General features: G+C 49.5%; 1 protein-coding gene and 1 long non-coding RNA gene across 6 annotated transcripts; one reads left to right on the plus strand and one right to left on the minus strand.

Moving 5' to 3' along the window:
• Nucleotides 1–3,381: 3,381 nt before the first annotated feature.
• Nucleotides 3,382–5,593, minus strand: LOC136323050 (uncharacterized). The gene is made up of 3 exons (XR_010728908.1): nt 5,455–5,593; nt 4,755–4,864; nt 3,382–3,479 (listed from the first exon to the last, which is right to left on the minus strand). It is a non-coding gene; the product is annotated as an uncharacterized lncRNA (long non-coding RNA).
• A 2,218-nt stretch (nt 5,594–7,811) lies between these two features.
• On the plus strand, nt 7,812–23,699 carry SMUG1 (single-strand-selective monofunctional uracil-DNA glycosylase 1). Of its 5 annotated transcripts, XM_066258518.1 has the most exons (5): nt 7,841–7,899; nt 12,656–12,753; nt 14,718–14,918; nt 19,822–20,123; nt 21,123–23,699. In XM_066258518.1, exons 4-5 carry the CDS (start codon nt 19,833–19,835, stop codon nt 21,648–21,650), a joined length of 819 nt encoding a protein of 272 aa, XP_066114615.1. In that variant the 5' UTR covers nt 7,841–7,899; nt 12,656–12,753; nt 14,718–14,918; nt 19,822–19,832; the 3' UTR covers nt 21,651–23,699. The 5 variants fall into 5 exon arrangements, with proteins under 5 accessions (XP_066114617.1, XP_066114615.1, XP_066114619.1 ...); XM_066258520.1 differs by lacking the exon at nt 12,656–12,753 and having other exon boundaries at nt 7,812–7,899; XM_066258522.1 differs by lacking the exon at nt 14,718–14,918.
• Nucleotides 23,700–24,321: the final 622 nt, after the last annotated feature.

Below are 24,321 nucleotides of genomic sequence, written 5' to 3' on the forward strand. Positions count from 1 at the left end.
GAGTAAACCAAGCAACTCACCAAGAAAGCCCATAGCAGAGCTAGAACCTGCTGCTCTCCTGGCTCAGGGTGGGGCTGGCTGAGGAAAGACTGGGAGCCAAGGCGCCTGGGTCCCAGTTCTCTACATGACTCAGACTGGAGAGAATGGAGCAAGCAGCTCCCCTCCTGGCCTTTTCCCAGGGACTCTAGGGAAGCTCCTACTCCCTGGGTGGGGGCCAGGGGGGACTGACTGACGGAGCATTCATTCTACAAATGCCTATTGAACACTTCCCCTGTTTGGGGCTGGGATGGACATCAAATGTTCAGATCCAACTTAGATCCTGTTGAAGAAAGAGGAAGGGTCCTTACATGGGCCAGAGAATGGGAGGGAAGCCTCGGTCACATCAGAACTGAGAGGCAAAACCAGGAAGACTTTTCCTGGAGTCAGGTGCTGAGGAGGCATGGAAAAGAAGTGAGGAGTCCTTCCTGCCTGCACGTGTAGGGTCCAGTGTGCAGATGGTGACCTGGGCAGGTTGCTCCACTTCTCTGGGCCTAATTTCCCTCCTCTGAAAAATGAAGCATGAAGCTAAGTGAACAGTTTTCAGGTGCCAACTCAGAATTACCTGGGGGTTTAAGAGTCAGGTTCCTGGGCCTCTCTGATCCAGGAGCCCTAGGGGCAGGACATAGCTTTGTTTCTCTAGGTCCTCCATAGTTCTGATGGAGAGGTGATGGCCCAATCTGCAACCCAGAGCTCATCACACCCACTTGCTGACCCTGGTAACAGGGTGGGGCCAGAGACCAGAAGAGCCTGGAAAGTGGTGGGGAGTGGGTGGTGGTGCTGGAGGCCTCCGAGGGTCTCTCCCGCCTCCTGCTCTGATTCCCTTGCCCAGTGCTATTTGGAGGGAGCACTGAACCCCATCATTTAGACCGCAGACGGGCACTGTTACCCCCCACCTTGGAAAGGAAACTGAAGCCCAAAGCTGTTACCTGGAAGAATCCTGGGCTCTTTGTTTTCACATTTTAGATCCCCACCACTTCAGGTTTATGGCTTTTTCTCTCCCTTCTCTCTGCATTGGTTTCTCTTTTCTTTGTGGATAAGATACTTCCCTTTTCCATCTCCTGCCAATTTTCCTTCTTTTTCCTTTTCTCTCTCTTCCTGTCATCTCCAGTTTCTAATAATTTAAAGTATTTTCGGAGAATGTCCTTATCAACTCTTTTATGAGAAGTCCTCCCTGTCATCTGCCCCAAGTCCCTCCTCCAAGGGGAGTCCATATTTCCTGTTCCTTCCTCATATATGAGGAGGAGAAAGGGTCATAAACATCGCCTTTCTGACTAGCACCTGTCTTATCCAACTTCCCCTTGCCTCCTGCTCCTTCCCTGTCATCTAGTGCCAATTTTCCCCCTCCTTCTTCAGGTTTTAGAATTATTTGTTTGGTTTATAGCAGGGGCAAAAAGCCAGATTCATTTTCAGGGAGAAATCCTCTCTGATCCCAGCAGGAAGGATTAAGGTTAGATGCCTGGAAGAACTTCCAAATAGCTGAAGAGCAGCCCTGAAAGGAGGCTGTGGATCCAGAAGGAAGCCTGGATCCAGCTTATAATCTCCTTTTTACCCTAGTTCCTCCTCTTTACACATCCAAGCCCTGCCTCTGTCCTCTTCATGGGTGTCAAGGGAGGAGTCAGTGGGCGTGGGTTCCTCAGGGCCCCACTGGTGCTGAAGGAGGGGCTGGGGTCCCGTGCCACTTTAGCTTTGCCCATTGCTCCTGCTTCACTATTTACTCCAACTGTCTTTCCCCTTTTCAGGCCCTTCTGGTCTCTGTCTGCACCCTGTCCCTGGGGTCAGCTGGTGGAGGTAATGAGCTCTGAGTTGCAGATTGGGCCTCTCTCTGAAGGTGGGGCACCAGGGTCTGTCTCCCTAGGCCTGGCTCTGATGGCTGGGGCCACTAGAGGCGGAGCTGCCTGTACTGCCTCTGTGTGGCCACAAGGAGGCTCCGGGACCAGGTTTTTCTCCTTTCCACTGGAGCTGCAAGGACTCCCAGCAGCCCCAGCATGCGCACTTTTCTGGAAGTGCTGGCGGTCCTGCAGCTGCCACTGAAGGGTCTCTGCCAGGCTGGGAGGCCACTGAAGGGATGCAGTCTCTGCCCTTCATAATCTTATTCCAGAAGTACTTCCCTTCTGTGTCAGGATGGCCTTCCAGCTGTCAATCCTCCATTTCTATTGCTACTGGGGGGAAGAGATCAGGCTGAGTGAACCACTCTTCCTCTTCCATCCAGGACCGACCCTACTAAGCTTCTGAGATCAGATGACATCAGGCGCTTTCAGGGTAGTTTGTAGATGACTTCTCCTTCTCTCTCTCTCTCTCTCTCTCTCTCTCTCTCTCTCTCTCGTGTGTGTGTGTGTGTGTGTGTGTAAAATAGAGAGAGAGAGTGTGTGTGTGTGAGAGAGAGAAGAGAGAAGAGAGAGGGATTGATAGGGACAGTCAGACAGAAGCGGAGAGGGATGAGATGCATCAATCATCAGTTTTTCGTTGTGACACCTTAGTTGTTCATTGATTGCTTTCTCATATGTGCCTTGACCATGGACCTTCAGCAGACCGAGTAACCCCTTGCTCGAGCCAGCGACCTTGGGTCCAAGCTGGTAAGCTTTGCTCAAACCAGATGAGCCCGCGCTCAAGCTGGCAACCTTGGGGTCTCGAACCTGGGTCCTTCTGCAACCCAGTCCGATGTTCTATCCACTGCGCCACCGCCTGGTCAGGCTTCTTCTTCTTTTTGCATTACCACTCCTCTCTTCCCTCAGGCTTGAACCAAAGGACTTGTTCTCTTCTGCATCCCCTGGCCATTAGAGCTCAGACTGACTGTCACAGCTGAGGATTGGATAGGCAGCAGCAGGAAAGATGTAAGCTAGACATTAGGAGGGACTTCCTGGCAAAGCGAGATATGAGCTTTGCTTTCTAAGGGAGACTGAACATCGGGAAGTTGCCTGTCCATCTGGGGTGGGGCTCTGGTCTGTGGGTTGTAGAAAGTCCTCTGTGATCCACAGCTGTCACCTATACTTCTTAGTGGGGGTTATAGAGGAGGGCTGGGCACAGTTACTTGCCAGTGCATCTCTGAGCCTCAGAAAACCATGAATGTTGCTGAATCCTTGGGCTTTGGGGATGGGAAGAGAGCTGTATGAGGCTTTTCAAAGGAAAACACCTGAACCACTCCCTCCCCTGGCTGATCACTGGATGAAATGACAGAGCAGTTTTCTGCATTCATTTAAAAGTTTATTTGGAGCCTGTTAAGTCATTAGATTTTCAGTTTGAACATCATCAACCTACTAGGCAAAGGCTAAGTTGATGTGGGGGGGCCTTCCTGGAGTGGGAGATGACACCACAACTTCACACCCCTCCACAGGAGGTGACTGGTTCCCCTCTGTCCTCTGCACCTCAACTTTCCAAGTGGGATGTGAAATGTCATCTACCTCTCTTTCCGGTCTGTCTTCAACGCTGAGAGGGCCCTGGGGCTGTGGAAGGAGAGGGGTTTGGAGTCAGAGCCCACCTCATGGAGGCAAACAGCAGACCTCTTTGCCTCAATCTCTACATCTGTAGTGTGGGAATGATAACACCTATCTCTCGGTGAGCTTTGTGAGATGTGTGTGTGTGAAAGGGCCTCAGGGCACTCAGCATGGCACAGCGCTTCCACCCTCTACACCTCTCTCTGGCCTTGCTCATTTTTGGAGAAGGGGAGATGTGCCCATTTCTCAGACAGGAAAATGGGAGCAGAAATGATATGAAGGCCCACGGCTGAGGTCTCTGCTGGACATGGTTGAGGATAAAAAAATGTGTGGGTTCCCTCCTTCTCTTTGCTTCTGTTTCCTCCTTCCTCTTTCCTCACTGCCCTTCTCTGACTCTTCTCCCTTCTGCCCCTCACCCACCTCTTTTCTTTCTTCTTCTTCTCCCTTCAGTCTAGTCCTCTGTTCCTCTAGCTTCCTCTATTTCAGGGGTCCCCAAACTACGACCTGCGGGCCGCATGTGGCTCCCTGAGGTCATTTATCCAGCCCCCGCAGCACTTCTGGAAGGGGCACCTCTTTCATTGGTGGTCAGTGAGAGGAGCACAGTTCCCATGGAAATACTGGTCAGTTTGTTGATTTTACTTGTTCTTTATTTTCAATATTGTATTTGTTCCCGTTTTGGGTTTTTTTTTTCATTTTTCCGAAGCTGGAAACAGGGAGGCAGTCAGACAGACTCCCGCATGCGCCTGACCGGGATCCACCTGGCATGCCCACCAGGGGGTGATGCTCTGCCCCTCTGGGGCCTTGCTCCATTGTATCCAGAGCCATTCTAGTGCCTGAGGCAGAGGCCACAGAGCCATCCCCAGTGCCCGGGCCATCTTTGCTCCAATGGAGCCTTGGCTGCAGAAGGGGAAGAGAGAGACAGAGAGGAAGGAGAAGGGGAGGGGTGGAGAAGCAGATTGGCGCCTCTCCTGTGTGCCCTGGCCAGGAATCGAACCCGGGACTCCCACACGCCAGGCCGACGCTCTATCGCTGAGCCAACCGGCCAGGGCCCCTGTTTTTTTTTTTTTTTTTTTTTTACTTTAAAATAAGATATGTGCAGTGTGCATAGGGATTTGTTCATAGTTTTTTTTATAGTCCGGCCCTCCAACGGTCTGAGGGACAGTGAACTGGCCCCTTGTGTAAAAAGTTCGGGGACCCCTGCTCTATTCATTCATTCATTCATTCATTCATTCATTCAGCATTAAGTTAGGTGAAAGGGCTGCTTTAGAAAATTGAGAAACGCACATGCCACAGTCCTGGGCTATCTCCTGGGACTTCTCCTCTTGCACATTGCCCCAGCTTCTTGGTCTTTCTTCTTGACTTCCCCAGTAGGTTGATGCCACTGTTTCATGGGCCTGGGTTGGGAAAGGAAGGTCATAATGAAACCCAGTCCATTTAAACAATGTGTGCCCTGACAGGACATGATGGTCCCTCCCTTGAAGGACTTGTGATGAAGGAGGGAGGCTGAACAGTCAACAACAGTGCGGTGTGACAAGTGCTATCTTGGAGGTTTGAATATAGTGCCCGGTTGCCTGGGAGGCACAGCAGGGAAGACTTCACCAGAGGAAGTGACAGTTGAGCTGGGTTTTGAGGGATGAGCTGGAGCATTCCCCATTCATAATGGGGTGGGAAGAAATCCTGTCAGAGGTACCACCAGGGGCAAAGACATGTTACTAAGAAAGGGCAAAGAGAATTCAGAAATGGCCAATGGTTCTGTGTGGCTGAAGCCAGGGAATTTGTGGGAGACTAAAACCCTAATCCAGAAAAAAGTTCAGCAACAATGTATAATGGTTAGCTCCCTGGCCAGACAAGATGGTCCAGCACAGGGCATTGCTCTAAGCCAGATGGATGACAAAGAGAAGACAGGACTGGGGACACTGAGAAGAGTGCCTCGGGCTCCAAATGGCCTCCCTACTTATTGCCTATACTTTCCTGGGTAACTTACTTTACTGGTCCTGGGCCTCAGTTGCCTCATCGAGAAAGTGGGGAGAGTTTCATCATCACCTGAAGACAGGTAAGACAAACAATGTGGTTTCTTGAGATGCCTTCCAGTGTAGAGATCACTCATATGCTGATCACTCAGGGGAGTCTTCATGGAAGAGGAGGAGGGCTTGGTACCTGGCCTTAAAAGATGGGGATGTTGAGTTAAACAGAAATGGGTGGGGAAGGGTGGGGAGTATGTGGGGACAAAGGTCAGAGGCAGGACAGTGAACGTCCTATCTGGAGGACAATGTGTAGCTGGCACATGGAGTGCTGGGAAGCTGGCTCTACAGCAGGAGAGGAGGCCCCCTGGCAGGGCAGGAATGTGACTTGTCCTGGTAGGAGGTGTGGGAGAGACTCATGGTCACCATTGTGTGAACCCACCCTCACCCCTACCCACTCTCTGCCACCAACCTCTCTAGGGACCCAACTGAGCTGGAGAGAGCCTGCAGTTGGAAAGGGCTGACTGGGAAACAGAGACATGCAAATGAGATGAAAACAGTATGCAAATTAGCCCCTCCCCACTAGACCCACTGCTTGTGATCTGTTTTGTCTGAGGTTGGACCACAGGAGGGTGGGGCAGAAAGTCCTGTCACCCTCCCTTCTTGGGCTCTTCCTGTCTCATTGGCTAAGCCTGGCCAGACGTGAGGACACAGTTCAGTACTGTTCTTTCCCTTCTGCAGGCTTAGGTGCTGTCCCCTGAGCTGGAGCCCTTGTCCCTCCTGTCCATCCCTGGATGATTGGCCCAGTTCCTGTGGGACCCTCCCAAAGCACACAGGGAGTGTTTGAATCTCCCTGAGAGGGAGACCGAAGGGCAGGTCAGAAAGATGGCCTGAGACAGAAGGAGCAGCTGGGATGGGACACAGACAGGGAGATCAACGGGTAAGGGACAGGGCACAGAGAACATAAATCCCCAGGAAAATAGGCAGATGCAGACTCAGTGAACAAGCAGCCCCAGAGACCCCGAGAGACGTATTCCAGCAGAGATCCTCACTGACAGAGACAGACAGAGAGCCCTTCTCATGTGACCAGCCTGGGACATGCAGTACCAGCACCTCTCTGTTGGTTTCCTCATGCCTGTCTGCCTATTCCTGGATGATGGTCCCTTTGTCGGTTTAGCTCCTTGTTTGTTTGTCTCTTTGTTTGCCTGTTTCTCTCCCAGCTCCCTGCCCCCTCTCTGCTGTCTGTCTGCTGGTCCAGACCCCTCTATCTGTTGCTGCCCTCTGCCTTGGCCATCTCTCTATGGAGAGAAAACTGCCCACTGGGATCGTGGGATCCTGGATCTTTGCCTCCTGGTCTTGGATAGGTTCTGTCTTTCTTCCTCCTGAATTTGGGTCTCAATTTCCTTCTTTCTAGGGTGGCCTCACCCTCTGCCTCCTATCATGTTAATAAGACTCAGGAGTGTGGGTGGCTGACTATATTTATGATTGCTCAGGCATTGGAACAAAGGGACAATACTGCATTTCAATCTTCTAAGGCCAAAGCAAAAAGGAAATAGTGACTGCAGCGTGCAGTGCACTGGTTAGACATTCAGAGGGACTTCCCAAAAGGGAGATGTGGAAAATATTAGAATGGAGCAGCTCAAAGAGATTAAACAACCACCTGCATAATCTCCTGTGGAGGAGCCTCATGGAAGGGGTGGGGCTGATGGGCAATATGACCATCCCTAGTTTGTGTATTCTAAGAAGAGGTCTTCTGATGTTCTGAGGTAGTAGGGATGTGCACGAAAAGGCTAGGTTACCATTCCCTGCCATCACCTACCCTTGGGTCCCACCCGCACAACCTCCAAGGTAGGTGGGTAAAAGGGCTCAAGGGGAAAGGGTGTGGAGGAAGTACTGTCTATCTCCCCACCTCCACCCTGTTTCCCCACCACCTTCCCAAACTCAGGACTACCCCCCCCACACACACAATCCATGAGAGATGGCTGCTGGGGACGGAGTGATATATGTAATGCAGATAAAATGTCAGCAATTCTAAATGGGTCCGGAGATGCAGCCTGTGGGGGGATTGGGAGGGAGAGAGGGCAGAACAGGGGGGGGAGAGAGGAAGGGAAAATGAGATGTGGGCCCTCACCGGGACAGCAGCAGGGGCAGACATCCCCCTTCCCCAGCAAAGGCCAGAGGAGGGGTAGACCCAGGCGGCAGGAGCCCAAATGAGATTTTGAAGAGGGAACTGGAGGGTGGGGGGTGGAGGAGAGGAGGAGGAGGGCGGAGGCAGCGGGCCGGAGCTGCTGATGTATAGCGGTTTCATAACTTCCTCAGTATTAAAGGCAGGTTCATGGGGAGGGCAGCGCCATTAATCACCAGGCTGAATGGGGCTGGGATTTGCTGAGAGGCGAGCTTGCTGTCTGCTGCGCCTGCCCGGCTCAGGGCGGGAGGGGGCGGGCAAGGATGCCCCTCCTGAACTAGGGGTAAGACCCCAGGAATCTATTCTGGGTGTTGGGCAAGTGGGTCCTTGCCAATAAAGAAAGGAGGGGAGCGCTGTGGACCTTGGCAGGAAGAAGGAAAAGGATGAGGAGGGTTGTGACGGGCTAGGGGAAATGGGGTCGGGCTGGGGAAATGAGGGCAGCCGCTGAGGGGACCCTGGGGGAGAAAAACTGGGGAAGGAGGATTGTGCATTTGAACATGAAATTGATCGCATGTAAATATAATGCAAATGACATGCAAACGAGTTCAGGATTTCTCTGGGTCCCATAGCTCAGGCATTTTCTTTCTTGGACTGAGAATTGGGGCCAATTTGCATCCAGTTCCATTCCCACTGCCTTGTTTTTTTATTATTAATATTTTCAGAGTGAGAATTCAAGGTCTTACCTTAGTAAGGGGGTGAATGATGGAGCTGAGGTGGGGCTGGTCCTCTGGGCTCCCTGGGAAAGGGCGAGGCCACCCCAGGGAATAGTAGCATCAGGAAAATTGACATGCCTGAGTGAGAGTGAGGGAGCTGCTTGGTAAGACTTCTAGGCTTCATGCCTGAATTGATGGGGGTCAGAGAGGCAGAGGCTCTGAGGAAGATGGAGAAAGATGGGGAGAGAGAGACAGCTTTAGAAACAGACCCTGTGCAGATAAGACAAGGATGCATCCCACGTTCTATGAGGTGGGCATTGTCATCCTCTTTTCCAGATTAAGAACTAAGTGATCAGCCTAACGTTCGAGAGGTAACACTCTTCCTAAGTTCATACTGCTGTTATGAGCCAGACCCCCAACTCCAGGTTTCCTTGAAAGTTCAGTGCTCCTTGCAACCCACCATAAGAGCATCTCTGAATGCAATAAAATAAAAATAGAGAGCAGATAGATATTCATGTTGTCAACAGGCATTTATTGAGCATCTAATAGATCCAAGTCAGTGGGCCTGTGCCCAGGAGACTGAGCATTGACATCTTAAAACAGTCTAGTGGGGGCCATAAGGCATTTTAAAAATTAGTGAAACACTCAACTATTGGGGACAAGGGTTTCCAAGGAGGCACAAGCAAAGGGAAGATTAGGGAATATTTCTGGGGGAAGATGGCATCTGATGTGGGCCTTGGGGAGTGGGTAGAATGTGTTCAGTGGCAGAGATGAGGAGGGAAAAATGTTCCAGGAGGGGGGACAAGATGGGCCATTGTGCAAAGGCAGGAGAGGATAAGGAAGTGGAGCTTTCCAATGTGTTAGACTTTTTAGAGCATAGAGTGTGCGGAGAGGTGTAAGGGGTTCAAGCTGAGATAGATGGTAAAGGGGGGGTCTGGATGTAAGAAAGTTGAGAGGCCAAGCCAGGGATGTGGATGTTACCTGGAGGGTCAGCCAGAAGTAGTGAATAGGGTAGATCATTAATTTGATCCTGGATTCAGTAAAGAGATATTTATTGTTCACTAACAACAGGTCAGGGCTGTCCTAGTAGCTTGAGATACAAAGGTCTGATGTGTACCTCCTTTAGGAAGTTCGGTCAGCAGCAGTGTCCTCATCAGTAAATGGGGTACAAGGGTCCCTCCTTTAGCATGAGGGTTAAATGGGAGATTCCATGGCAAGTACTTCGGGTGCTGTCTGATGTAGAAGGAGCACTCAGTAAAGGCTAGCTATTGTTGTTATCATCCTTCTCCCTCTTCTGAAAGGTGTGGAATGGGGGACAGAGGCAAGGAGAAGGATCAGCAGTCCATTACAAAACTTGGGGAGGGATAAAGTAGGACAGTGTGGGTGGGAAGGAGGGGACAGATTCAAGAGAGCTGCAGGGACAAGAGAAGGCAAGTGACAGAGATAGAGGCAGGGGCAGAGAAAGTGTGGTCTAGGAGCACTGCGGGTGGTGGTGCTATGGAGCAGAAGACTCATCCTTGGTCAAGTACCTATTCTGTTGCTGGTTCACCGGGAGTGCAGGGCAGGGCAGGGCAGGGCCTGGCTGGTAGGTCAGCTGAAAGCTGGGGTTCTTGGGTCCTCTTCCCACTTGGCTTCTTGCCCCCCCTCCCAGATTCATCTTGATTCCTCAGTTGCTTAATTCAGCTTAACGTGTGGGAGATGCTCCTCACACTCTGCCAAACCTGTAATTTTCACCCTTCTGCTGCAGGACTTGGGGACCAGTCCAGTCCCCTTGGTTGTCTGTCTGATGTCTGTGTGGTCCCCTCAGGATAATTGCTCTGGACAACTCCAACACCACTCAGACAGATTGGCTGCCCTCCTGGCCTGACATCTCCCACCACTGCATCAAGCCAAATTACTCAGCACCCCCAGCCCCGGGCTCTGGTGAAATCCAATTAGCAAGGAGAGAGCTGCACTGAGCTGACAGCTCCTCCAATAATTGCTTCCCTAGCAAGTGATGCAAATCAGCCCATCTAGCCTGTCCCTGCTCCTCTCCCAGGGACCCAGGCATCCAGGCCCCAGGAGAGGGACAACACTGAGTTGGGGAGACTTAGAAGCTGTTGCTTGCTTCCATTTAAATGGCCATCAATTCATAAAGCTGTTCTGTGCTGTCTTGGGTTTGGAGATGGGGATATTGGGGTGGTGAGGCTGGACCAGGTACCCCACTGACTCTGCATTTCTATCTTAACTGAGAGAGTGTCACTCTCCCTCTCACTCTCTCCCCTTAGAGAAGAATCTTGTGTACCTGTTTCCTAGTAAGGTAGATGAAGGCAGAGATACAGAAGACACAGACAGGGAGATGGCTGAACATGTTAAGGAACAAATGGATGAATCCACAGCCTGGATTCTGGTTTTCCAGTTCTAGGAGGGAAGTGGAAATGGGACCTGGAGGACCTGCAGATAGCTTTCTCCAATTGCAAGTCCCCTCTTCACAAGGCTGGGGGAAAGATTTTGAGGGTTAAGTGCTCACAGCTGGGATGGGGCTGTGATACCATAAGTCTTGGGAAGCTTAGAAGGCCTTATCAAAGCTTGAGACATTGTGACTGTACTTGGATGCAGTGGCCCTTGCTTACCACACACATCAGGGATCTCTCTCCACTTCCTTCAATGTAGGTCCTTTTACAAGCCTGTTAATGCCTCTTCCTTAACATCTTTCCTTCTTATATCTTTATCTCAAGTTCTTTCTTTGACTCTATCATCCCATCTCCTGCTGATCTGGGATACCTTAAAAGTACTCTCTTTGCAGTCCTGAACTTCCAGCCCCCAACCCTAGCCCGTGTGGGTCACTGTCTTTGTGGAAATAGCCAGGGATGAATTGCCCAGTCTTGTCCTCTGCACCCATGTGTCTGACATGGCTCTATGTGCCTGGATCTTGGTTCCTCAGACTACTATCTGCCTGAGTACCTGGCACATGGTCATAACAACAACTAATCTTATGGAGCATCAATTCTGTGCTAGATATCATACAAAGCACATTAAGTCATTTAATTTCCACAAAAGAAGAGATGGATTACAGTAATCATCCCATTTCACAACTGAGTTAACTGAGGTACAAAGAAATTAAATCATTTGCCCAAGATCACCACTAGCAAATCGGCAAAGCTGGGGTTCAACTACAGGCAGTCTGAGTCCAGAGCCCACACTCTTAATGGCCTTCTTCCTCCCCTCCCCTCCTTTCCTCAGCCCTCTCCTCCCCTCCCCCCTCTTTTAATGTTTATTAGGTTGACTGGGAGAGGCTAACTGTCCAGTGTAGTGGAGCTGGAGGAGATGGCCGAACACGAAAACCTTTGGGGTTCCCCAGGTCAGAGGTGGTGAAAGCTGATGAGAGTGACATCTGGTATTTGGGGAGGGGAAACATGGCCCTCACTTCTGTAACCTCAAATATCTATTTCTGCGCTGGAGCCTGTGCAGCTAGACAACTCCCCTTTCCTACTCTGATGGCATGGAGGCAGGAAAAAGGCTGAAAGATCAGCCTTTAAGCCTGAGCTGGGAGTTAGAGCTATGACCTCCAAGAGGCCAATAGATGGCGCTCATGGCCCAACACAGTCCAGGCAGCCCAAGGAAACCAAAGGAAACGGAGTTGGCAGGTTAACTCCTTACCGCCTGGGCTCAGGCTCCAGGAGCATGCTGGTTGGTGACAGAGGGCCTTATCCCAGGACTGGCTGGCCACAAGGGAGTCACCCAACTCTCCGGCCTCTGTCTAGGCCACAACCTGAGTCTGCTTCTGTGTCACAAGGCTCTATCCATAAATCAGTCAGCCAGTCCCTTGGAGACTTCCCAAAGGACCAAGAGTCTCTAAGACATGGACAGGCAGGTTGGGATGGACCCACCTCAGCCCAAGTTCATCTCACAGACTCTATCTTTTGAAAGTTTGAGTGTCTGTTTCTAAGCAGTCAACACTATGGAGATGTGGAGCTTCTCATTCCCATCTTCCCTCGGAGGGACTCACTAGGTGGTAGGAGTATGATGGATTAGAGGCAGAGAAGGGCCTCAGGCCCCTCTGGTGTCAGCCATAGGGACTCACTGTGGGTTTCCCAAGACTCAATTTCTTCCTATGCCTGGACTCTCTATCTCTAGGCTCCCTGGGGTGAATGGGCTTACAGGGACAGAAACAGTTATCCAAGTTGTCCAGGAACTTGAAATTGGAGGTAAGGGTTTGGGAGATGTCCATTTGTCTGTCCTGTAAGAAGCAGACCTGAAGTGTGGAGGGGCTGCTATGATGGAGAACAGGAAGTGCCTGGCAAGCAAGTGGCAGAGGGCTAGGGTGGGCAGGAGGGTTGTTTAAGGGTGATGAAGCTCCTAGAATTCTTAAACAATGTTTTCCCTTCCACCCTAATTTTTGTTCAGAGACACACAAGAACATAGACCTACAGAGATAGAAGAACCAGCCTGACAAGAAGATGGTGCAGTGGCTGGACCATTGGCCTGGGATGCTGATGACCCAGGTTCAAAACCCAGAGGTCACTGGCTTGAGGATGGGCTCATCCAGCTTGAGCATGGGCTCACCAGGTTGAGTGTGGGGTTGCCTGCTTGAGCATGGGATAATAGACATGACTCCATGGTCGCTGGCTTGAGCCCAAAGGTGCTGGCTTAAAACTCAGGGTCACTGGCTTGAGCAAGGGGTAACTGGCTCAGCTTGAACCCCCTGGTCAAGGCACATATGAGAAAGCAATCAATGAACAACTAAAGTGACACAACTACGAGTTGATACTTCTCATCTCTCTCCCTCTGTGTTTGTCTGTCCCTCTTTCTCTCTCTTTTGCTAAAAAAAAAAAAGACAAGAGACTGAGGGAGAGGGGTTAGTTCTAGAGGCTCAGTATACTCTTATTTCATAATTTCAGAGAAAGAGACAAGGAAATATATGTACGAAGAAAGAGACAGAGACACAGATTACAAGAGACTAAGGTTGGAGATACATTGATATAGGGAGAGAAAGGCAAAGACACATAGAGGGAGAGAATCTGACACAAACGAAAGCTCAGAAAATAATGGTCTTTGTGAGATGGATGACTAATTCACTTTCTAAGTCGTATAAAGGTGAGAGTGGTTTCTCACCTTTGGTATCAGAGGGTCACTTCTCATAGTTTCCTGAAGTTCCTGCTACACTCATGAAGTGTCTGTTGGTAGGAGAGAAGGGGAGGTTTAGGAGGAGAATAGCATCCTTGTTCTTTCACTTCTTTCTGTTCTGGGTTTTACTGGTCTTCTTCCTTAATATCTGCAGGGAGGCCTTGATCTCAGTCCTGGCTGTGCTGAAGTGTGCAGGAGATGGGGGTAGAAGGAATCTAGAAGATAACTGACTTCAGGGGAGTTCCAGTCTAATGAAAATCTTAAAAAAAAATTTTTTATCCATTGATTTTTTTTTTTTAGAGAGAGGAAGGAAGGCGTGCACACACACACACACACACACACACACACACACACAGAGAAACATCAATTTGTTGTTCCACTTATTCATGCAGTCATTGGTTGATTTTTGTATGTGCCCTGATGGGGGATCAATTCCTCAACCTTGGCATGTAGGAACAATGCTCTAACCAACTGAACTACCAAACCTGGGCCTGAAAATCTTATAGTCAGGACACAGAAACAGACCCAGACAGAGGACAAGAACAAAACTAGGAGTGGGACAGTTTTGCACATTGGTATTGGGTTGGGGAGGTGGGAGGGAATGGACTGTTAGGTGCAGCCATGGGATTGGGATGGGTTAGGGAAGGTGTCCTGGACATAGTATTTGAAGGCGAGGACTGGGAATGATGGGAGATAATAGGGCTTTGGCATAGAGCTGGGGAGAGAAGGGAGAGAAGTCAAATAGTAAAGCCATAGAAATGGGCTGGTTTTTGAGAAACTCAAAACAATTATTAAGAGTTGTTAGGAGGCCTGACCTGTGGTGGTGCAGTGGATAAAGCATCGACCTGGAATGCTGAGGCCGCCGGTTCGAAACCCTGGGCTTGCCTGGTCAAGGCACATATGGGAGTTGATGCTTCTAGCTCCTCCCCCTTCTCTCTCTCTGTCTCTCTCTCCTCTCTCTCCCTCTCTCTCTGTCTCTTTCTCCTCTCTAAAAATGAATAAATAAAAAAAAAATAAAAAAAATAAAAAAAAATTAAAAAAAAAAGAGTTGTTAGGAAATGACAGAAGTGCTTCTGCGGATGTTCTATATACAGTCCTTGAAGAGGTGCAAAGGAGAAATCTCTTATCTGGGGCAACAGAAGAGCTAGAAATGGTCTTGAGCCATTGTTAATTTCCTAGGGTGAGTTAAGAGGCTGGGGATGGTTGAAGCTCCTTGATTCGCAACCCCTTTGGGAAAAGTGTTCTGGATGAGTTTTGAAAGGGTGATGCCCTTTATGGCTAGAACCCAGGCTCTCCTAGGTCCTTACAGAGCCTGGCACTCACTTCTTATGTCTTGATTTAGCCCTGAAGAAAAGTACAAACTACAACCCCCAGCGTCGCTGAGCGCTAATTCAGCTCGCTTTCCGGAGATGAGTGTTTCCGGCGGAAGTGGCCGCGGCTACGCCAATCTCCTTCCCTAAACAAAGTAGACTACGGTTCCCAGTGTCCTCCGCGCCCGGGGGCGGGGCAAAGGAATCGGAAACCCAATGTGGAGCTGGATCAGGTGAGGAAGTAGTAAGCTGGGAACCTGGGGCGCCGCGGACAGGCTCGGGGTTCACAGAGCTCCGGGGCGGCGGCAGGCCGGGAGTCGGAATGTTTGTGTTTCGTGGCCCCTCGCTCTGTTTGGGGCTCGTCCGCGCTCAGAGAGTGCACAGCTCCTGGAACCGCCCGGAGGCCCGAGGGAACGAGGCTTTCTCGTCCGGCGGAGCCCGTGGGAGGACGCGGAACTCTATGGAGCTTGGTCGTCCGCCCCCTCGAATTGAGGAGGAAGGATGAAGTCGTATATTTGAGTCCATGCTCTATTATTATTAGTTATTATTGTTATTATTATTATTGACTTAATGATTTGCTGGTTGTCCTTGTGGATTTCCTGGAGTGCTCATAAGGGACAGGGGCGTGGATAGTGGCTTCGATTTCTTCTTCACTTCCTGGGTTTATGCCTGAAAGTCTAGGTGGCCAGACTTATCGCTGGATCACCCTCCGCTTCCTCTTCACTTAGTGCAATATGACACTGTAATTTATAAAGTACCGATGATAAGTTTATGACTCTTGATTTACTTTAGATAGGATTTCCACGTTCTTCTTTTGGGCTGTTACAGTATTTTGTTCGGGGCATTAAACCTCGAATCACAGTGTATTACAGTTGTTTATCTGTCGTCTAAGTACTTTATGAGCCTGGCCTACATTTTTTTTCACTTTGGATTTATTCCCCACCAAGAGACAGACTTACAGGACCTATTAAAGTCCTGTAGAGAGAGAGAGACAGGAAGTGAGAGAGATGAGAAGCATCAGTTTGTAGCTGCATCACTTTTAGTTGTTCATTGATTGCTTCTCATACATGCCCTGGGGATGGGGCTTGCTCCAGCAGAGCCAGTGACCTTTTTGCTCAAGCCAGATGAGCCATGGGATCGTGTCAATGAGCCCACGCTCAAGCCGGGCACTCTGTGCTCAAGCCCGATGAGCCCACGCGCAAGCCAGGGAACCTGTGCGCAGGCTGGGGACCTCAGCATTCGGGTCAACACTATCTACTGTGCCACCACCGGTCAGGCAGAGAGATTCATAAATACTGAAAAAAATAAATGAGTTAACTACTCGTGGTAGGTTGGGTGGAATTTCTCATTTTCACTTCATAGATAGGACAGTTAAATGACTTGAGCAAGGCCTGACCTGTGGTGGTGCAGTGGAGAAAGCATCGACCTGGAAATGCTGAGGTTGCCTGGTCAAGGCACATATGGGAGTTGATGCTTCCTGCTCCTCCCCTTCTCTCTCTGTTCTCTCTCTCTCTCCCTCTCTCCTTTCTAAAATGAATAAATAAAAAAAATTAAAATAAATGACTTGAGCAGGTCCTTTTTGGTCACCCCATTAAAGAGGAAAAAAGAGGCCCCTTTTAGAGCTGAAACCAAGACTAGAATTTGAGTCAGATGACACCCAGCTTGTGGCTCTTGCTATCAGATCAGGCTTTGAAGCCCTGGAACTCTGAAGATAAGGCCTAGCCCCACTCTTTCCAGCATAGGTCTCTAGAGATCAAAGGTAGGTTCATCATAAGGCGTTAGTTAATAGAGGTTCCGCATATGCAGTAGCCAGTCCACTAATACTTGTGCCACATGGGGAGATGCACAGCAAGGGTTCCTGAGACATCTGAGTTCTGAGCTTCCTTCTCAACATGTGTTTGAGCTCCACTGGCTCTGTGGGTAGCCACTTGGATAGATTAGACTTCTGACATCAGTCTGGGGACAGAGTTCCTAAGTTTGGCCCCTGATTTTTCCTCTCTTTTCTTCCAGGCTAGGGTCAGAGAACAGGTTGATGGATCAAGATTTTGTGTCAACCCTGAACCCTGAGTTTCTGTCGGGGTTACTCTTAACCTGGCAAAGGGGTTGAGAAGGAAAAAGAACTGTGGTCTTCCCTATGGAAGGTCCAGTCATGATGGAAACATGCCCAAAGCCTGACAAGCCTACACTTTAGATGCCAGCTGCAAGTTCAGGGGTCCCTAGGCCACCCACACTTCTAACTGGCTACAAGTTCAGATCCAATCATTTGATAGAATGACTCAGAGAATTCAGGCAAGCACTCCACCTGCAATTACAGTTTTATTATAAAGAATACCAGTGCAGACCAGCCAATGAACACATATAAGGGAAGATCTGGGAGGGTCCCAAACACAGCTTCCACACACCCCTTGACAGGACACATCATCCTCCTGACATCCGTGTGTTCACCAACCAGGAAACTCACCAATGCCTCGGCGTCCAGAGTTTTTATTAGGGATTTATTATGTAGGCATAATTGATTGAAATCATCAACCACATGGTTGAACTCAATCTCCAGCCCCCATCCCCTCCCTGGAGGCTGATACCACTGGAATCAAAGCCCCAACCCTTTAATCACATGGTTGGTGTTTCTGGCATGGTCACCCTCACCCTGAGTCGAACTTTATCATCAACTCAGGTTTAGTCTGAGGTATTCACTATGAATAACAAAGAAATTTTCATCACTTGGGAAATTCCAAGGATTTAGAGGCTCCCTCCAAAGAACCAAGGACAAAGGCCATGCAAAGTATGAATTCATGAAGAAGCCACTAACTGTGGTGACACACAGTGGTTCTCAGCCTTCACCAACCATCAGAAACACCTGGTAAAGCTTCTTCAAAATATAGATTCCTAGGCATTGTGCCAAACCTACTCATTTGTGGGGTGGGACCGGGAGCCTATGGCAAATGCTGCAGTGTGTGGAGGAGGGAGGGCTTTACCAGAGGGGCAGTTTGAGCTGCATCTGAAAAAATGGGTATTATTTGGATGTGTGGAGAGCGGGGGAGGCACAGTCCTCGTTGACAATAAGGAGTGTAGAAATGGTACGGGCAAAGTTTTGAGAGTTGGGGTAGGAAGGGCATTTTGAAGTGAGTGGTATGATCAGGCTGGAATACTGGGTTTGCATGGGAGTGGTGAGAAGAAATCTGAAAAGGAATGGCCTTTACAGCTTATGAAGTTTGCTCAAGTGCTCCCTGTCTTCTGCCCCCGTTCCCTCTTTTCTGCTTCTTTCCTTCTCTCTTTTCTTCCCTCCCCCCTTACACATAACATCTCATATATCAATATAACTTTTTTAAATGACTTTTTATTGTTCAATTAGTTGCTATACAATATTATATTAGTTTCAGGTGTACAGCCCAATGATTAGACATTTATATAACTTATGAAATAATCACCCCGATAAATCTAGTACCCATCTGACACCACACATAGTTCTTATAATATTATTGACTACATTCCCTATGCTGTACTTTACATTCCCATGACTACCAATTTGTACTTAATCCCTTCATTGTTTTCACCCATCCCCCCAACCCTGTTCCCATTGGCAACTATCAAAATGTTCTTTGTATCTGTGAGTCTGTTTCTTTTCTGCTTGTTTATTTATTTTGTTTGTTTTAGATTCCCCATATAAGTGAAATCACCCTTATATTAATATAGGTCTACCGGAAAGTTCTATCTGTTTCTATCACAAGTTTCGACACATAAGCACATGTTTATTTGGCGCATGTGTGCCTCTCTATTTTTATCACTTAATGTATACATACTGATGTAGCAAATTAACTAAAACAAAGTTGATTCACGTTAGTCTTATGTGTGAAGCCATAGTGTACCCATGGCTACTGATAAAGTTCATTTACGCCACTGTAATTTTTACGAATTTCAACAAGGAAAAAATGCTACAGAAGCATGTCTGTCGCATCCACCATATTCCCCGGACTTAGCACCCTCTATCACTTGTTTTTGTCCTTGCAAAATTTTTTGAAGGGCAAAAAATTAAAAAATGAAGAAGCTATCAAACAAGCACTGGTTCAGTTTTTCTCATCAAAAGATAAAACATAAAAAAAAAAAGATAAAACATTTTTCAAAAATGGGATATACAAATTGCCCTCATGCTGGCAAGAAATCATTAATAATAATGGCAATTATATTATTTAATAAAGTTTATTGACGGTAAGAAAAATTTGTATTTTGTTTAATTCCAAAAATGGACGGAACTTTCCGGTAGACCTTATATTATTAAGTGGGTAGTATTGTTTTTATATTTGGATGAGGCAACCAGAAACTCTAGCCATGGTTAATTTGTAAGAATCTAATCTGAGTACAGTAGTCATCCACATACCACTAAGGATTCTTGAATGTGAGCAAGAAGCTGGACTGGGCTGGGGAGGTTGTAGAATTAGGGTGGCTGATTGAACAGCTAAGGCAAGGTGGTGTGTGGGTGATTAAGAGATCACCCTTGAGTCAAATAGTATGGGTTCAAATCCTAGCTTCATTACTTGCTAACTGTGTGACCCTGGGCAAGTAGCTTGATCTTGCTAAGCCTCAGTCTCCTTATCTGTAACATGGAGCAGTGATACTTACATGGGGTTGTTATGAGTATCAATGAGGTATGTCTGGCACAGAGCACTTGCTTACCATCTGGAAGCTATTTTAATTAGCCTTCTGTAATTAGTCTCTAAGCTATGACTTTGCACCTGCATCTCATTCTTCAGCACATTGGTTTCCAAGACACAGCTCATTCCGGCTGGGCTTGCTTTATTAAGGGTGACATTAAAGGTGCTGAAATTTTGCCACCAATAGGTATTTATTGGAAACTTACCATATGTGTGGCATGATCTAGTGATGGAAAGGAGGTTTGGAGTGGGGAGTGGTTGGTTATGGATTAGTTTCACCAGGTGATGAGAAGAGGAAGGATACTTAAAGTTGGGAGAGAAGGGGTCCTTTTGTTACCAAGAACTGATGTGAGCTCAGTCCTGCCGGGAGGTTGGGGGATGACTGACACAGTCTCTTCTGAGCCCAGGAAATGGTAGTAGGGGCCCTGGTCAGCCTGGATCCCTCCCACTCTGGGGCTCAGGGGGCCTCTGTCCATCTGTTTTCTAGGTGACGGTGACATGGCTGTGTCCCAAGCTTTCCCACTGGGAACCCTCCATGAGCCTGCAGGTGTCCTGATGGAGCCCCAGCCCTGCCCTCAAAGCTTGGCTGAGGGGTTCCTGGAGGAGGAGCTTCGGCTGAATGCTGAACTGGGCCAGTTGCAGTTCTCTGAGCCTGTGGGCATTATCTACAATCCCGTGGAGTATGCGTGGGAGCCACATCGCAGCTACGTGACCCGCTACTGCCAGGATCCCAAGGAAGTGCTCTTCCTGGGAATGAACCCGGGACCTTTTGGCATGGCCCAGACTGGGGTAATGGTCTTGGCAGCCTCTGGGGGTGGAGTGGGAGGCCTCCCACTCCAAGGTGGATGGTTGGCTGCATGCATGTGGAAGAGGAGCATGGACATGACTGTGGATGTGTGTGTGCAGGGCTCCCATCTCCTCCCAGTACACACACTGGCTCCTATGGGTCTCAGACACTCCCCTGGCCTTGCTGACCATAGTTAACCAAGGACATTAATGGCAGTTCCGTTTCCCCTGTGAGCTGTCCACTAATTGCCTCTGAGAACCCTTCCTTCCGCCAGCCCCATCCTTACCTTGCCGGATCTCCCCTCTCCCTAGATTGTGGTTGGGATCAGGAGAGGGACCAGGACTACTGGGTCCTCAGGAGAGAGCGTTGACAGGGGTGGATATGGAATCGATGCAAGGTATTCAGGCAGCCTCTGTTCTGTTTCTTAGCTGAGGAGAGTCCCAGAACAGAGCTAGGTTCCAGGGCCTGCCTACTTATCTGTCAGACCTCGGGATGAGTGTGGGGGTGCCTGGCAGATGGGGGAGGGGAAAAGGCTTCAGGGCAGGAGCCTCAATCGCTTTTATTGACCCCAACTGGGGGATGAAAAGGTGATCAATGATGATCAATGGAAATGACAGCCTGAGGCTTGGGGCTGAGAGGGTACCCAGGGAGCAGTGGTCAGACCTGTCCTTGTGCCTCCTCTAACCTGGTGGCCTTTCTGTCTCAGACCATTGGTCTGTCCTCAGTATTACCTACCATGTCCTGTATGTGGTCCCAGAGGCTAATGGGGGTAGAGGCAAACAGATTAATTCTGGGACCACAGTCCACAATGAAAAATTGGAGAAGAGGGATAGGATCAAACCACAGTACCAGAAATTCTTGTCTTGGGCCTTTGGGTGAAGGTGGCAGATGTGTGGGGCAGTGTTCAGGCTAGGTTCTCATGGAGGTGAAAAAGGGTCAGTCGGTCCAGAGGACAGGTGTCAGGTCTCCAGTTTGAAGCCCTCATGTCTCCTTCTTCACAGGTGCCCTTTGGGGAAGTGAGTGTAGTCCGGGACTGGTTGGGCATTGGAGGCCCTGTGCTGAGTCCTCCCCAAGAGCACCCTAAGCGACCAGTACTGGGACTGGAGTGCCCACAGTCAGAGGTGAGTGGTGCTCGGTTCTGGGGCTTTTTCCGGAACCTCTGTGGGCAGCCCAAGGTCTTCTTCCATCACTGTTTTGTCCACAATCTGTGTCCTCTGCTTTTCCTGGCTCCCAGTGGGCGCAACCTCACCCCTGCTGAGTTGCCTGCCAAGCAGCGAGAACAGCTTCTTAGGCTTTGTGATGTGGCTCTCTGTCGGCAGGTGCAGCTGCTGGGGGTGCGGCTGGTAGTGGGAGTGGGGCGGCTGGCAGAGCAGCGAGCGCGGCGGGCTCTGGCCGGCCTGATGCCCGAGATCCAGGTGGAGGGGCTCCTGCACCCCTCACCTCGGAACCCACGGGCCAACAGGGGCTGGGAGGCAGTGGCCAAAAACAGACTGAATGAGCTGGGGCTGCTGCCGCTGCTAACGAAATGAGTGCCCCCAGAGCCCAGCATAGGGCACCTTCCAGGCCCCCAAGTTCTTCTGGGGCAAGCAGATGACTGCACGCCTTCTGACTGGAGCAAGGAGGCCCTTTTTGACTGCCTGGTTGCTGGGACCTGCCACGGCAGTTTTGACACTACTGCTGCTTGCCCTCCTGAGTCCTGCTTTTTTCTCCTTTGAGCATTGCCTCTTTGGTCCTGTGGCACCAGCTCCACAGTGAGGCAGCACCAGCAAACTTCCTCCTTCACTGTTTCCTGGGATCCTCTCTTCAGTTGAAAGTGACCTCCAAGATCATATTTGCTGTTTTAGAGAAAAAATCCTGCCAGGATCCTCACCCATTCTCATAGAGCAATGTCTTTCAGCTGACCCCTTTCTTCACAGAACCTGGACAAAGCCTGGGACATGGGTATTAAGAATGAACTTCTTTTTTCCCCCAATTTTTTATTTATTTGTTTTAGAGAGGTGGTGGAGTGGGGATGGGGGGAGTGGAGAGAAGGGTGGGGGAGGATCAGGAAGCATCAACTCCCATATGTGCCTTGACCGGGCAAGCCCAGGGTTTTGAACCGGCGACCTCAGTGTTCTAGGTAAACACTTTATCCACTGCGCCACCGAAGGTCAGGCCAAGAATGAACTTCTTATGGAAGACTGAGGATGGCTGAGAGAGAGAAAGAATTCAGTGTGGCAGAGTTGGAAAGGCTCGAAGACCTTTTGAGATTTGTGAACTTTATGATTTTGGGCAAATTGATTTACTTCTTCAAGCCTCAGGATCCTCGTCTATAAAATGGGGATCCCTACCTCATGGGTTTGGTGAGGGGGTCAACTGAGATAACACTTAAAAGTGCTTTGCGTGGTACCTGGCACATGGGTGGCTCACTACACCTCTTTTATTTTTTCCTCTGGGTTGGGGAATCACTGCACTGCAAGGGAAGTCCCTCCACTTGAAGGCCCTGCTGGGAAGTTGGGGGGCAGGGGAGATGTCTCGGCCTCCATGTGTGGCCTGGGTGAGGGGCAGACTTGCCTTGCCGGAGCTGGACCAATGACTTTATGAAAAACCCAGCCTGTGATTTCCTTTCAGTCTAAGCATTAAAACTCCTAAATCCTTTTGTGTTGGTGGTATTTTCCCCTTCTGCATGTCAGGGGTAGAGGGTGATAGTTTAGATTTTCCCCTCCTACCTCTTCACTGTTGGCAAAGGGTTCTCTTAGGTAGCTGGGGGATGATGTAAACAGATCTCCAAATGCCTTACTAAAGCAGCAGGGTCCTGCTGGGTCCTGTCAAGGGCTGGTCTGCTGCTCAGGCACTGTGGGGAGCAGGTGTTGGGTGGATGGCATCCTGGTGTCACCAGCTAGCTAATTTCTCATGTCTGTTGCAAGGCTGGTTGCTGTACCCATTTGGTAAGGGCTGAGAAAGAATCAAATTGGGAGAAGAACAGGTCTTACAACCACCTTAATGAGAAACACATGGACTCTCCTGGGACAGGTCATCTCCAGCTTTCAAAATTAAGATTTTTAGTAAGTGTCTGAATCTCCCCTATTTACCCCGCCCTACAATATTATATAATAATAACGAATTTGCATGGCCTTTGTCCTTGGTTCTTTGGAGGGAGCCTCTAAATCCTTGGAATTTCCCAAGTGATGGAAATTTCTTTGTTATTCATAGTGAATACCTCAGACTAAACCTGAGTTGATGATAAAGTTCGACTCAGGGTGAGGGTGACCATGCCAGAAACACCAACCATGTGATTAAAGGGTTGGGGCTTTGATTCCAGTGGTATCAGCCTCCAGGGAGGGGATGGGGGCTGGAGATTGAGTTCAACCATGTGGTTGATGATTTCAATCAATTATGCCTACATAATAAATCCCTAATAAAAACTCTGGACGCCGAGGCATTGGTGAGTTTCCTGGTTGGTGAACACACGGATGTCAGGAGGATGATGTGTCCTGTCAAGGGGTGTGTGGAAGCTGTGTTTGGGACCCTCCCAGATCTTCCCTTATATGTGTTCATTGGCTGGTCTGCACTGGTATTCTTTATAATAAAACTGTAATTGCAGGTGGAGTGCTTGCCTGAATTCTCTGAGTCATTCTATCAAATGATTGGATCTGAACTTGTAGCCAGTTAGAAGTGTGGGTGGCCTAGGGACCCCTGAACTTGCAGCTGGCATCTAAAGTGTAGGCAGTTTTTTTTTTTCTGAAGCTGGAAACGGGGAGAGACAGTCAGACAGACTCCCGCACGCGCCAGATGGGGATCCACCCAGCACGCCCACCAGGGGGCTACACTCTGCCCACCAGGGGGCGATGCTCTGCCCCTCCAGGGCACCGCTCTGTCGCGACCAGAGCAGAGGCCAAGGAGCCATCCCCAGCGCACGGGCCATCTCTGCTCCAATGGAGCCTCGGCTGCAGGAGGGGAAGAGACAGAGAGGAAGGAGAGGGGGAGGGGTGGAGAAGCAGATGGGCGCTTCTCCTGTGTGCCCTGGCCGGGAATCGAACCCGGGACTTCTGCACGCCAGGCCGACGCTCTACCACTGAGCCAACCGGCCAGGGCAGAAGTGTAGGCAGTTTTTTTTTTTTTTTAATTTTTCCATTGATTTGAGAGAGAGAGAGAAGGGACGAGGGGAGGAGAATGGAGAGAGAGAGAAGCACCAACTTCTTGTTCCATTTAATTCAGGGA

Source organism: Saccopteryx bilineata, chromosome 2, assembly GCF_036850765.1.
Source record: "Saccopteryx bilineata isolate mSacBil1 chromosome 2, mSacBil1_pri_phased_curated, whole genome shotgun sequence".
In the NCBI taxonomy this organism is placed as follows: domain Eukaryota; kingdom Metazoa; phylum Chordata; class Mammalia; order Chiroptera; family Emballonuridae; genus Saccopteryx; species Saccopteryx bilineata.